The 13,200-nt window shown below is 41.4% G+C and overlaps 1 protein-coding gene across 1 annotated transcript in view; it reads left to right on the top strand.

The window, feature by feature from the left end:
* PLXNB1 (plexin B1) overlaps nt 1-13,200 on the top strand; it is a 3,809,096-nt gene that overhangs the window by 897,680 nt on the left and 2,898,216 nt on the right. The window contains exon 5 of the mRNA XM_044078026.1: nt 9,892-10,074. Within this exon, the coding sequence (XP_043933961.1) occupies nt 9,892-10,074 (183 nt within the window). The remainder of the gene's footprint in view (nt 1-9,891; nt 10,075-13,200) is intronic.

A 13,200-nucleotide genomic window follows, 5' to 3' on the forward strand; every position in this document is an offset into this window, starting at 1 on the left:
CTCTGGGACCAGCCTTGTTGCAACCTGTTCGACTCTCCCCTAAGCAACAAGTGCAGCAACTCCTTTGCCCTGATTCCCTCTCTGGGGAAGTCACCAAGAGATGCTCTTCTCCACACTTAACCCCCCAGGGTCCTGTATGCCTTTTACCCAATACCGCTAATTCCACAATTCTTACAGAAACGCACTCAGGTTGAAGAGCTAAGTAATCCTCATTACTCCCTTTTTGCCTCGATAGATATAGTTCCCCCTTTTTTGGCTTTACCTAATTCAGCAACCATGGACTCTGGATCCAACTCCAGACCTTGTCTGTCCCATCCAGATGGACTATTTCACCCAGACTTTCTGAACCTCAAGTTGACACCATGGTTCCTCCAGTTCCACTAGTTGCCAGGTTTCTTAATTTTTCTCCCCTAGCACACCAAGTTCTTCTAGCGTCTCATAAACCTTCTACCAGGAAGCTGTGTAACAGTAAATGGGAGAGATTTTCCATTTGGGGTCGTGAAAGGGATATCAACCTTTTTCCACTTCTGTTGATAATATTTTAAAATTCTTAGCTCCTCTTTTCAATGCAGGAGCTTCTCCTTCTACTTTCAGAATACAGTTGGCAGTAATTTCAAATGTACATGTTGGTTTGAAAATGTTCCGTGGTTTCTCATAGACTGTCTTCCTTAAAAGTGAGACTCTTGTTGAAACCTCCCTTCAAGGATCCAATGCCACTTTGAGACTTAAACCTAGTGTTGCAAACCATTGTACGTTCCCCCTTTGAACTTTCTGCGGATTGTCATCCAAAGTTCTTGTCACGGAAAACATTATTTTTAGTGGCAATAACTTCTGCTAGAAGGATCTCAGAAATCCAGGCCTTGTCATGGAAACCTCCTTATCTGATCTTTCACAAAGACTGTCTCCTTGTGAACAAATTCCACCTTTCTGTGTAAGGTAGTATCAGAGTCTAATATCAAACTATTTGCCAGTATTTTTTCCAAACTTTTCAAAGGTGAACATACTGCCTGTATTTGCCAGATGTTCACAGACAATTACGCTTTTATCGTCACAAAAAAAAGACATTAGAAAATCTGACCAACTTTTTGTCTCCTTTTCAAGTGCAAGGTTTGGTAAACCAGTTAGTAACAGGACTTTAGCCAGGTGGCTCAAGGATTGTATGCCAATGAGAGAAATTGATTTGCCTAGACCTATTGAGGCACACACTGTACAAGGTCTGTAGCCACTTCAGCCATTTTCCAGTCGAGGGCTTCAGTGGATGGTATATGTGCAGCAGCAGCAACTTGGGCTTCTCTCTATACCTTTGTTGTTTGTCTTTTCGGCTTTTCCCAGTTAGGGGTCGCCACAGCGGAACTCCAGTCTGCTACTGATTGGCAGTAGATTTTTTTTTATGGTGCCAGAGTTGCCAACCCGACGCCCAACCTTCAGCGAAGGCAAGCCCACTCACACATGTCTTTCGGAGGCCACTCAACCGCCAGTAGGACATGCAGACTCCACACAGAAGGCACTCCAGCCGTGAATTGAACAGGAGAACCTCTTGCTGTGAGGCAACAACGCTACTGCTGTACCACTGCGGCTTCCATTACTCCTTACAAATTGGATTCGGTCTCTAGGGGAAGAGCATCTTTCAGTTCAGTGGTGTACAGGAATGTCCTACCATGAGTCCTCCCAAGGTCTAAGGTAGCTGGGGACTCTGTCCCATGCATCAAGGATAAAAGGAAAATTGACATCAGATAAAGAAGTTATGTACTTATCGTAACATTCCATCTGTGTTGTCAATTTTCATTTATCCTTTACTCCCTCCATCCCCCTGGCTTTTGAAGACTTTTTGGTGGAACAGATGATAAAATTTTCTCGTATGGTAACGTTTAAGATATAGCAGATATGGTTTCCATTAAGGGTTGATCACTGGATACATCTGCAAACTTGATCTGAGGTAATTGAGAGAGGGGGATTATGGGTAGAGGTGAAACTCGAGAGTTTTTGGTCAGCACTAGTTGTAGTAACGGCCAAGTCGGTTCTGCTATCTGAACCGAACCCATACATCAAAGTTAAATGAAAATGGACAACACAGATGGAACGTTATGGTAAGTACATAACTTTTTTTTTCTGCTCCTCAAGGTCAGCAAGCTCCGGGAAGCCTCCACACATCTTCCCCAGAGGGATTTTCCCCCTCTTCTGACACTTCTCCTGAACACCCCACTGAAGAGGTACCTCAGAAAACAGCAGGTTAGAGGAGGCGCATAGACTCCCTTTTGGAGTGTCTCACAGAAGACACTGATTTTGATGAGGGAGAAGGATCCCCCTGATCACTTGATAGTTCCTTTGGAGACTTCCGGGAAATCACCTTCTCCTGAGGAGTCTGTGTTCCTGGAGGGTTTCTGGGCCAACCCTTCTATGTCTTGGGTGCCCCCCCCGGCAGGTGAACTTGTTGACCTGGTTTCCCACCAGGCTTGGAAGGGACCAGATACTGTCAAGCCCATCCCCAAGTGCCCCGACAAGTTCTTAGTTCCCTAGAACCAAAACGTTCTTAGGTCTCTCTTTGGCTAGACCTCACTGGTGCAAGGGAATCCCAGTTGATGCCATAGTTGTGGTGACAGCTACTAAGAAGGAGCTAGCAGAACAAAGCTCCTCTGCCTGTTCACCGAACAGGGAGGCCAGAGCGATGGAAGGATTTGGAAAGTTTGTATGCCTCAGTAACATTTGCACTAAGGTTGTTGGACTACCTGGTACACTTCACTCGTTTGCAGAGAGATTTGACCAAGGAGCTTTCAAAAACTGAGTCCATGTCTGCAGAGGACCTCAAGAATGTCTCCTCAGTTGGTCTCAGTTCTGTCCATTTCCAGTGCATCAATGAGGCTGATCTCCCATATGGCGAAGGATGCCTGTTGAGCAGGCGGTATAGGCATAGCCTTTAGGAGTTATGCCTGGATAAGGCTATGGGACTTTGTGGGACCCTTTCAGGCATCATTTGTCAATGCTACCTTTGGTGGCTCTTCTTTGTTTGGGCCATCAGTGAAAGATGCACTCGCCTGCAGAAAACAGGAGGGAAAGACCCTGTCTGCCATTTGAGTCAACTTTTCTACTCCTCAGTGCACATTCTCTAGGAACCAGTGGGTTGTAAGAAAATGTGGTTCCAGAAATCTCAGGGACATTTTCAGCACTCTAGTGGGGACGCTTCCTCCAGAGGAGGAGGAGGTTTCAGTAGAAGATGCCCCAGAGGCAGAGGGGGGCCTGCAAAATCAGGGTTTCAGACTCCTCCTCCGATTAGACCCTGCCAGCACTCCTGAAGCGTTGCCCAACTGTCCACCTCTGGGGTTAGTCAGCATCATCTTTCCTTGCACCTAGATGTCTGAACAAACAAATTCATGGGGGCTAAGAATCGTATCTAGAGGTTACTACATACCCTTTTCCCTTCCATCTCCTGTCCAAAGAAACTCCCCGATGTTCCACCTAGTCAGAGGGAGCATGCAGCTCAAGAAATCCAAGAGCTGCTACAAAAGAGACATCCAGGAAATCCCACCTGAAGCGATTGGATTCAGAACTTACTCCTGCTTCTTTTTAGTGCCAAAGAAAACAGGATCCGAGACCAGTTTTGGATTTAAACAATTTGAACCAGTATTTAAAGAAGTTGAAGTTCCAGATGATTACGGTTGTCCATCCTGCCTCTTCTATGCAAGGGCGATTGGATGTGCTTTATAGATCTCCAGGATGCATACTGTCACATCAAAATAAACAGGCACTCCAGGAAACAGCTGCACTTTCAGCTGGCAACCAGTCATTACCAGTTCAGAGCAATGCCCTTTGGATTCACCAGAGTCCCCAGTGTGTTCACCAAATGCATGGCAGTTGTGGCAGCTCACCTGAGACTCTGACGATATCGCGTGTTTCCTATCTTGATTCTGCTTCTCACTGCTGCAACCAAGCATTAACCTATATAACCCTGGGATTTACCTGCTTCAGATATCCAACTCCTTTGGTATCTCAGTAAACCATGCCAAATCAAACCCAACTCCTGTACAGAGACTGGAATTTATAGGAAGTCAACTGAATACCATGACTCAAGTGGCATCACTACCTCTTCATCACATCACTGAGAAATCAGGTGTGGGTTATACTGTTATCCATCCCCTCCAGCAAAACTAGTGCTACAAGCTTTTGGGTTGGTCAGCTTCCATTCTTCTAGTTCCTCTTGCAAGATCCTTTGTGAATCCTTCAATGAACATTGGCGATACAGTGGTCTATTCTTTATCAAACTCTAATTTCCCATAAGATTTACTCCAGTCTGCAAACATGTTCACTGGTAGATCCAGTCAGACTATCTGTTTCTAGGCAAGCCGTTCTCCCTTCCTCCAATCTCCATAGTGACTACAGGCACTTCCCGACTGGGGTGGGGGTGGGGCATTTCCCGGGAAAGATGGTCCAAGGCAAGTGATCCCCCTCGGAGACCAAGTTGCATATCAATGTCCTCGAGATGAGTAGTCCTAATATTGCAAGCCTTTCAGGACGTTCTCCCTATAGGGGCTATTGCAGTCCATACAGACAATATGTCAGTAGTTTGGTACATCAACAGAGGAGGAGGAAGCCATTCCTACCCATTGTGCAGAGAGGTCATGAGGGTCTGGGAATGGGTGATCTCTTCAGACAGCTTTCTTATTGCAACACATATACCAGTGAAAACCAGTGCATTGGCAGACACTCAGCAGGGCTATTCTGATTCCACACGAGTGGTCCCTCATTCAAATGGTAGCAAATATGATCTTCAACCACTGGCCTTGCTGTGACCTATTTGCTTTGCCTCTCAACAAGTACAGCAAGTAGTTTCCTCTGGGTGAGTCACCGAGGGATGGTCTGATTCAGAATTGGCTCCCAGGTCTCCTATATGCTTATCTCCTTTTCCAATGATCCTGAAGTTCTTACAGAAAGCAAGCAGGCTAAAGAGCTCAGTCATCTTCATTGCCGCCTCCTGGCCTCAACAGGTATGGTTCCCCTTCCTCTGGTCTCACTTGAAATGTCCTGCATGGATACTGGAGCCCACTCAGGATCTCCTATCTCATCCATCAGGAATTCAACTTCACAATCTCAACGCCTTCAAGCTGACAGCATGGCTTATCCACTTCCGATGATGGTCACAGTCCAGGCTCACTTCCCCAGTTCATGACATTATCTTGGCCTGCCAAAAGGCCTCCACCCAGAAAGTCTACAGAAGCAAATGGAAAATATTCTCTGTGTGGGCTTCCAAACAGAATATTGACCCCTTTTCAGCACTTATTTCAGCCATTCTTCATTTTCTCACTACTCTCTCTAAGAAAGGGGCTAGTTTTTGTATTAAACTTCAGTTGGAAGCTGTATCCAACCTCCATGCTGGGAACAAATCATTCTCTCTGGCATCTTCAGATTATGGAAAGCTTTCATGAAGGGAGTTTTCCTCCGTAGACCTTCAGTATAGGATCCCTCTCCTCCTTGGAATCTGATGATGGTCCTTCAGGGGTTAAATCGGAAACCCTTTGAACTGGCGGAAATGTGATATGAAGTTTCTGTCTTGGAAAACAATCTTTTTAGTAGCTATCACTTCAGCAAAAGAATCTCTGGGCTCCAGGCTTCATCGGCTAGGCCTCCTTACATTGTTTTCTGTAAGGATAGGCTGTCTGTATGAGCCAATACTTCCTTTCTGCCTAAAGTGTCTATAGAGACCAACATTAACCAGTCCATGCAATTACTAGTTTTCTTTCCAAACCTTTCTAGTAAGGGCAAATATATGCTGCACCTTCTTGATGTTCACAGGCAGTTGCGTTTTTATCTTCACAGAACAAAACAGTACAGGAAATCTGATCAGCTGTTTATATCTTTTTCCCCTAACTGCTTGGATCAGGCAGTTCCCAAAATTACTCTGGCCAAATGGATTACTGATTGTATTTCTTAGATTTATTCTCAGAAAGCTTGGAGTTGTCTCGTTATCCTAGAGCTCATTCCACTAGATCTATGGCTACTTCATGTGCCTTTTCCTCAAGAACTTCCATTGACTACATATGCTGTGCAGCCACTTGGTCAAAGACTCGTACCTTGTTACACATTGCAAATTAGACATAGTCTCCAGAAGAGGGGCTTCCTTTGGTTCGACAGTGCTCTATCATGTCCTTCCTTGAGGGCCTCCAGAGAGTTCCATAGCTGGGGATTCTGACCCATTCCTGAGGAAGAATGAAAAGGAAAAAAATCAGATTTAGAAGTTATGTACGTACCATAATTTGATATTTGTGTCCATTTCATTCTTCCTCACCTTTCCTCCCAGCTATCCCCTGGCCCTGTCAATCCTAGAAGGATTTTGGATGATACTGGAACCCTTGTGTTCCTAGTTTGAGCCTCAGTCTTTTTCTTGTCAGTTCTCTCTCTATAACACAGTGGACAGTAAGGCAGAAAACGTGATCTGAGGAGCTGGGGATTGAATAGAGCATCATGGATAGAGGCAGGTGCTCCAGATTTGGATCTGAAGTCTTGTAAATGTGGTTGAGTCAGATGTGAGGATTGGAGCCTAGACCCATTTGTGAGGAAGAAGGAAAATGAGTAACACAGCTGCCAAGTTATGGTAATTGCGTAACTTCTAATTTCTTTAATTTAGCTAGATAAAGCATTTGAACAAGTAAATATAGGTTCAGTTACAGGACCAGATGGAATAGAGTATAAAAATTTAAGGGACTGGCAAAAAAAAAATTAAAGATTGAGTGAATTGTTAAGTGAAGATTGTATGTATAAATATAAGAGCTTTATGAAACTAATGCAAGAGAAATTTGAAACTAAAATGGAAAATCTTATGAAAGATGGTATATATAGTATAAAGGAAAATGGTTGTCAAGAATTATTAATGATATAGAAATTGTGGATAATATTATGAATAGTAACAAAAAAAGACAAAAAAATCATGATAGGAATCCTTAAGGCATTTGATACAACTGGACATGAAATCTTAGGGGTAATATTGAAAGAATGTAAGTGAGAACGTTCGGAAATTATGTATGCCAGCATATAGTAATAATAAAGCAGAAATACTTGTAAACGGCTGGTAAAGCCAAGAGGTACAGTATGAAGAGTGGCGTAAGACAGGGATCTCCAGTGAGTTTAGTATACTCTCTGCATTAGTTATGATTGTGATAGTATGTGAAATCACAAAATGAAGGAGGTGGGGTGTATAACACCTTGAAGGGTTAAGAATTCCCATTCTGTTAACATATGCAGATGACATAATAGTGGCAAAAATTTGGATAAAAAGTAATTTACACAAATGAGTGTCTAGAGGTGATAGGGATAGCTTTAAATAAAGATTAAAGTAAAGTTTAGGTTATGTAGTAAAGACAGGGGGTATATATTTAACAGTAAATGAAGTTTCTGTCAAGTATAAAATTTGGGAATATACATAGAATTCAAGGGAAAAAACAAAAAAACAAACCTGTCTTTTCTGGAGAGCATGTATATTATCCAGAAAAAGGCTTATTTGATAAATTCAGTACTGATGGGGAAAATAGCATACTTAGCAAGTGTTTATGTTGTCGGCAGTATTTGAAAATGAATTATCACAGATTTTTTTTTTTTATGTGTATGGGGTTGTAGATTAAACCCAGTAAAAAGAGTTTTGTATGTAATGAAAGAGGAAGGAGGTTTAGGGTTAAATAACTCAGTGGTATATGCTGCTTCATTAAATTTTTTACAAAGTGTTAAAGTGGGTAAATGAAAAATGAGAGATTAGTAGCAAAATTGTATAAATATAAGTATGATAAATGTTGGGATATGGTAAAAAAAATAAATAAATGAGAAAGCATGTGTAAATTAAAAAATAAAATGTTACCCAGAAAGAATATTTTGTGGAAAATAAAAATTGATGTAGAAAAAAAGAACGGTACAAGAATATAATGATAAAACTTTACTATGTAAAACCATGGGAAACATCTAACAGATGAAAAGGTTAAAGCTATAAAAAAGTGGTATAAAGTAGAATGTCAAGATTATTTGTGGAGACTGGTTATAGATAAATTGCCAGTAAAAGGAAATATGCCATATGAAAGAAAAATGATAAAATGTTTTCATTGTCAAAAAGAAGACACTATGGAACATGTGTTTTTGAAATGTGAAAGAGTAAAAAGGTTATGGAGGAAAACTGTGTAAAGAATTTGTCAGATTTATAAAATAAGTAGATAAAATAAACATGGATAAGATTAAATATGGATGTAATAGAAGTAAAGAATACGTTAGAATAGAGACGTTATTTTATATTGTATAGTTTGTGGAATGAAAGAATAAATTAAATTGTTTAACGGTAAGTGGATTTTAGCAACAATTAAGTAAAATCAGATCGTGGTTATGGAAAAAGGAGTGTGAGGGTCTAATAGGGATGAAAATCTAGTATGAATGTAAAGGAAATTATGTATATATGTAAATATATTTGAATATCTGTGTATTTGTGAATATGGTGTAAATAAGAGTGCTTTTTGTATATAAGTAAATGACCCCTACTCTTTTCAAAAGATGCCCTGGGATTTTTTTATATCCACATGAGCTACCACCAACTCAAGCAGATGGGGCCTCAGTTTAACATCTCATCTGAAGGATAATGCACTCAGAAGACTTCCCAGTATCATCCAAGCTGCCTTTAAGGCCCTTTGCTGTTTTGCCCTGCATTGCTTCCCTAGTACCAGGCAAGAAATGCAGTAATGCCAAGGAAGTCTGACAGTCCATGCTTCCACTAGCACACCCTTCATTGTAGGTGATCCTCCTTAGTTTCCATGCAGTGTTCTGACTTGGTTAGCCACCCCCCCCCCCCCACACACACACCCCGGCTTCACAAGAGACCATAACCAGGCATAAAAGAGAGCCTCTGAGAGGAGGAGGAGGAGGAGGAAAAGTAAATGATGTTTAATCCATGCTTACCCCCTCTACTTTCTATCCTCTTGGCATACTGTCTGCTAATCTAACATGGGTCACCACTGTCACAGGTATGGAGCCTCTTTCTGTGTGGTTGGCTGGCAAAATTCTGGTAAACTTAAATGGCAAATTGAGATTACTGAATTGCTTAAACTATATTATTGCCAGTATGGCTGCTCAATGTAGAAGTTGCAGGTTGCTTGAAAGAGAAACCACCAAACTGCAAATGTTTTCTTCTGTAATAAGAGCTTTTATTTGCACAGTTGATGCTATTAGTTAAGCTTATTGAAACTGTATAAGAAGAGTAGAGTGGTGTCTTTACTTGTGCTGTGTGCTGCTGTGAGACCTGATTCTGTGCATCAAGAGGACAGTATTGGATAGAAGGATTTCACCCTTAATAGTGGCTGTACAATAAATTACCAAAGTAACTGATATCTGTTTACCTGGGTACTCTTAATGTCTGGATTTGAGGCCCAAGGTTGTTAGGTACATTTCATGGTCTAAGGGATTATGAACAAAATCTCAGAGCCTTTCAACCCAGTGTTCCTTACCCCATGTTTTCACTGATTAACAGCTTTTATTGTGTGTGTTTACTGAGAAGTATGAAAAACACCAAAGTATGTGGAGATTTTATGCCAAAAAAGAAGCACCCATTTATTCAACCAAGTGACATTTTTGATATGGTAAACATTTAATTCAAAAATTTCACAAAATTATGATTTCAGGACCGCAGGTTTAAGAAAATCATGATCTTTTTCTTGAGATGATATGACAGTGCAGTCAGGATATACTGTAAGACATTTCATGATTAAATTGTTACTAGTTGTACACGTAGCACAAAACAACATGAACCATAGTAAAAACAATTGTGCATTGGAAATACTGAAAGTTAGCTTCCTGTGGATGAAGTACATGTTGAGCGAATGTAGGAGTACAGGATGATGTGGATTGTGACTAAGGTACAAGTGTTCTTGCTTACAGGATACTTTGGATGCCTATCCCTGTGGATCAGACCACACTCCTAGCCCAATGGCCAGTCGGGTGCCGCTGGAGGGTGTGCAAGTCTTGGAAAGCCCAGATGCTCGTCTGACAGCTGTGGTTGCCACAGTGGAACAGAAACATACCATTGCATTCCTGGGAAATAGCAAAGGACAGCTGTATAAGGTATATATAATTAAAAAAATCAGAGCTGAGTGTCATGCATGATCTTGTAATATCTTTATTTGGAATGTCCTTGCAACTGGTTTTCCAGTGTTGTGCATCAAAAGAAAGAAAACCTGTCACATGGGATGGACTTTGATTACCACTTAAATATACTTTCCAAAATGAACACTGAAGGATCTCTGCAGTAAGTAGTTGATAGGATCTCTTTTTTTTATATTCATGTCGTTACATTTTTGCAACCTGGGGAATTCTTGTTTTTACTGTACATTGTGATGTCAAGCACTAAACGTACGAGGATGGAGTCAGTACTTGCGTGCCCATTTATTTTTCACCTGTGTTAAATGTTCCCATGTTCATTGCCTAAACTGTTTAAAAAAATTATTTTGGCTAACATATCACAGTCCAAGACTCACACTGGTAATGTCTGAAGTGTCTGAAAAGGGAACAGTATTGTGCATTGGTACAATACCCATACTACTGTTCAGCCACTAACAGGAGGTTACGGTAGAAGCACATAGCATTCATTGTTGCATTATTGTAAGGAAGGAGGAGGCAGTTGAGATTGGCCAGTGCAGTATCCTGAAGTAATTTACTTTACATAATCTCAAGTTACTTTGCAATAGACATGAGAAGGTAAGGAAAACTTTGCAATAGATATGAGAAGGTAAGGAAACTAGGATAAACTAATGAAATTCAGTCTTATTCTTTAGGATGTGGGCAGTCTGCACAGGCTATGTTTAGCTTCTCTTACCCATAACAATCCCACATCTCTACTTTTTTCCTCCATTTTCAGTTTTCTTCCTGCTATTAAGTACATTTGGTTGGATTCTAAATGCTTCCAGGCAAGTTTTGGAAATTCAGATTGATTTACTTTGTTCCCTTGTGGTCCCTGGAATAAACTTTGTTTTGCAATTTTATTTCTACCTTTTGATGTTAGAGCATTTACTTGCCCTACTGTTGATTTGATAGTTTTTGTCTCTGGGCCATTTTTGTCATCATGTTTTATTGCCCTGGTAAGTCGGACTGTGACAAACAAGTCACCTTTACCAAAAATCATAGTAAATATTTATTGATGACGTCCACCAAGTCCTATGATGTTTGTACCAAGCTCATTAATAATCTAAGTGTGCAGAAAAAGCAGCTTTGTACTTTGTTAGATTGACAGGTTCAGGAGAAGTCTCAATATTTCCAATTTGGTTTAGTCAAGCAGAGACAATTTTCATTGTCCCATTAACTTGTGACATTTCCCCTTTCTTTAGGGACAGCCTTGTAAATCTAGGCCTGTTCAGTCCTCTAAAAAAGGCTTTCTTTGTCAAGTTGGCCAAATCAATTAAACTGTTACCCGTTGCAGCTAATCATGCTAAATTGTTTTTGATTAAAACTATGCCGTTTTCTACATGTTGAGGTGTCCAAGCGGGTTGGATGGAGAATTTTTCCCCTGTTGAAATATGTCCTTTGGATGACTGGTTCTGTTACAGGACCCACTACTCCTTCGTTCTTTTTACAGCTTAAGGAGTTTTCTTCTCTCTCTCTATAGTTTGGAGGCCTCCTGTTCTTCCTGCCAATGATTATGCCAAACTTACATAGTCCAATATAAAACTTCAGCAAAGGACTTCTGTTTCTGTACCTCCTGTCTCCAGATCCATTGAGAGACAGGAAAGTAGGAGCACTGTTTTTTTTTTTTTTTTTTTTTTTTGTCCTCAGGGCCTGGTAAACCTGATGTGTTCTTCTCTTGAAATACCAAACTCCATATGTGAACTCACATATTTGGATTGCAGTTTCTTTTGTGTTGGCTTAACCTCTCATTTTCTTGACTTAGATTGGTTAAGTCCTGCCTTTTGGGGGGGGGGGGGGTTGGTGGCAAGTCTTGTCCCCTTGCAAGTGCAGGCCTGTTTGTGAGCTCCATTGGTAGACCCCATTGTGGACTGTATTGTTGCATCCCCCCATACCCAATTCTGACTCTTCTAACATTAGTCCAGCCTTCTAGTCAGGCATCTGGACTGGTATCTGCCCACCTGATGTTGGTACACCAGATTTAGCAGGACAGTCTCCGGCTATACATCCTTCTGAGCTGGAAATGATTTGTCAAGAGGCCATATCTTTACCCCTGACAGTTGGCCTCCAGTCATTTATTTTCATCCTGTGACATGATTTTCTGGACATTGAGGAAATTTACTACAAAGTCTCATTGTATTGATTCCCAGGTGGAAGATGATGATGTCCACGTCTCCTCCTTCCCCTATGGGGGACTCGAGTTTAAAGTTGTTTTTGCATATGATGAAGGAACTATCCATGCTAGGAGTTTTCCTTTCTGCAGAAGGGATGTCAGTCTGTCTTGTCACTGTCCCCCAGTTTCTTGTACTGTCTGAGTGGAGACCCCCAAGTCCTTTGCAGCTGTGACTGTATGACAGCCCTGAGGAGAAATCCCATTCTTTAATCTCAGGATGTCCATACTGCTGGAAGAGAATCCAGGGCTCTGGACTGGATGGGGGAAGTAGACCTATGCATCCTCTCCCATGGCTCTGAATTCTCACATGTTTTACTTTTAGAAGAGTATTTCAGATGAGAAGGTATGTATGTAAAGACTTGCCAGATAGCTTTGTCAGGGAGAAGACAGGCTTTCACCACAGCATCCATTGACAGGAGTACTTTGTGATACAGGCAGTGTTAACACTGCTGAAGGAACTGCCACGGAGATGGGGTCCACCATAAGCTACATTAGTAATCCTTTGAGGCCTCTAAAGCCACATAAGTGGAAGCATCCTTTTTATGGACCCTTGCTGTTAGACATGAAATTGATTAACTTCTGCAGGGCATGGTTGCTTTCTCCTGCTCTAGGGTTACCTTTCATCCTGTTTGTGGTATTTTTTTCTGGGACTTGAAAGGAACGAAAGCAGCTTTTTTTGTTTCATGCCCAGCAGATTCTTTAACATCTTCAACTTGGTTGGCTCAGTCCTTCTTTCCTATGTACCAGCAGTGTCATTGGCTTGATGGCCAGTAATGCAGGTGTTGCCATGGATGCCAAGGCTCCCTTTTTTTGGGGGGGGGGGGGGTCTTACTGTTCTCAAGTTCCACTCTGACACCATCTTTCCTTGGAGGAGGCTTATGGCAGATTCTTCCTTCAGT

Source organism: Protopterus annectens, chromosome 7.part0 (genome assembly GCF_019279795.1).
Source record: "Protopterus annectens isolate FY-2018-M chromosome 7.part0, PAN1.0, whole genome shotgun sequence".
NCBI lineage: Eukaryota > Metazoa > Chordata > Ceratodontiformes > Protopteridae > Protopterus > Protopterus annectens.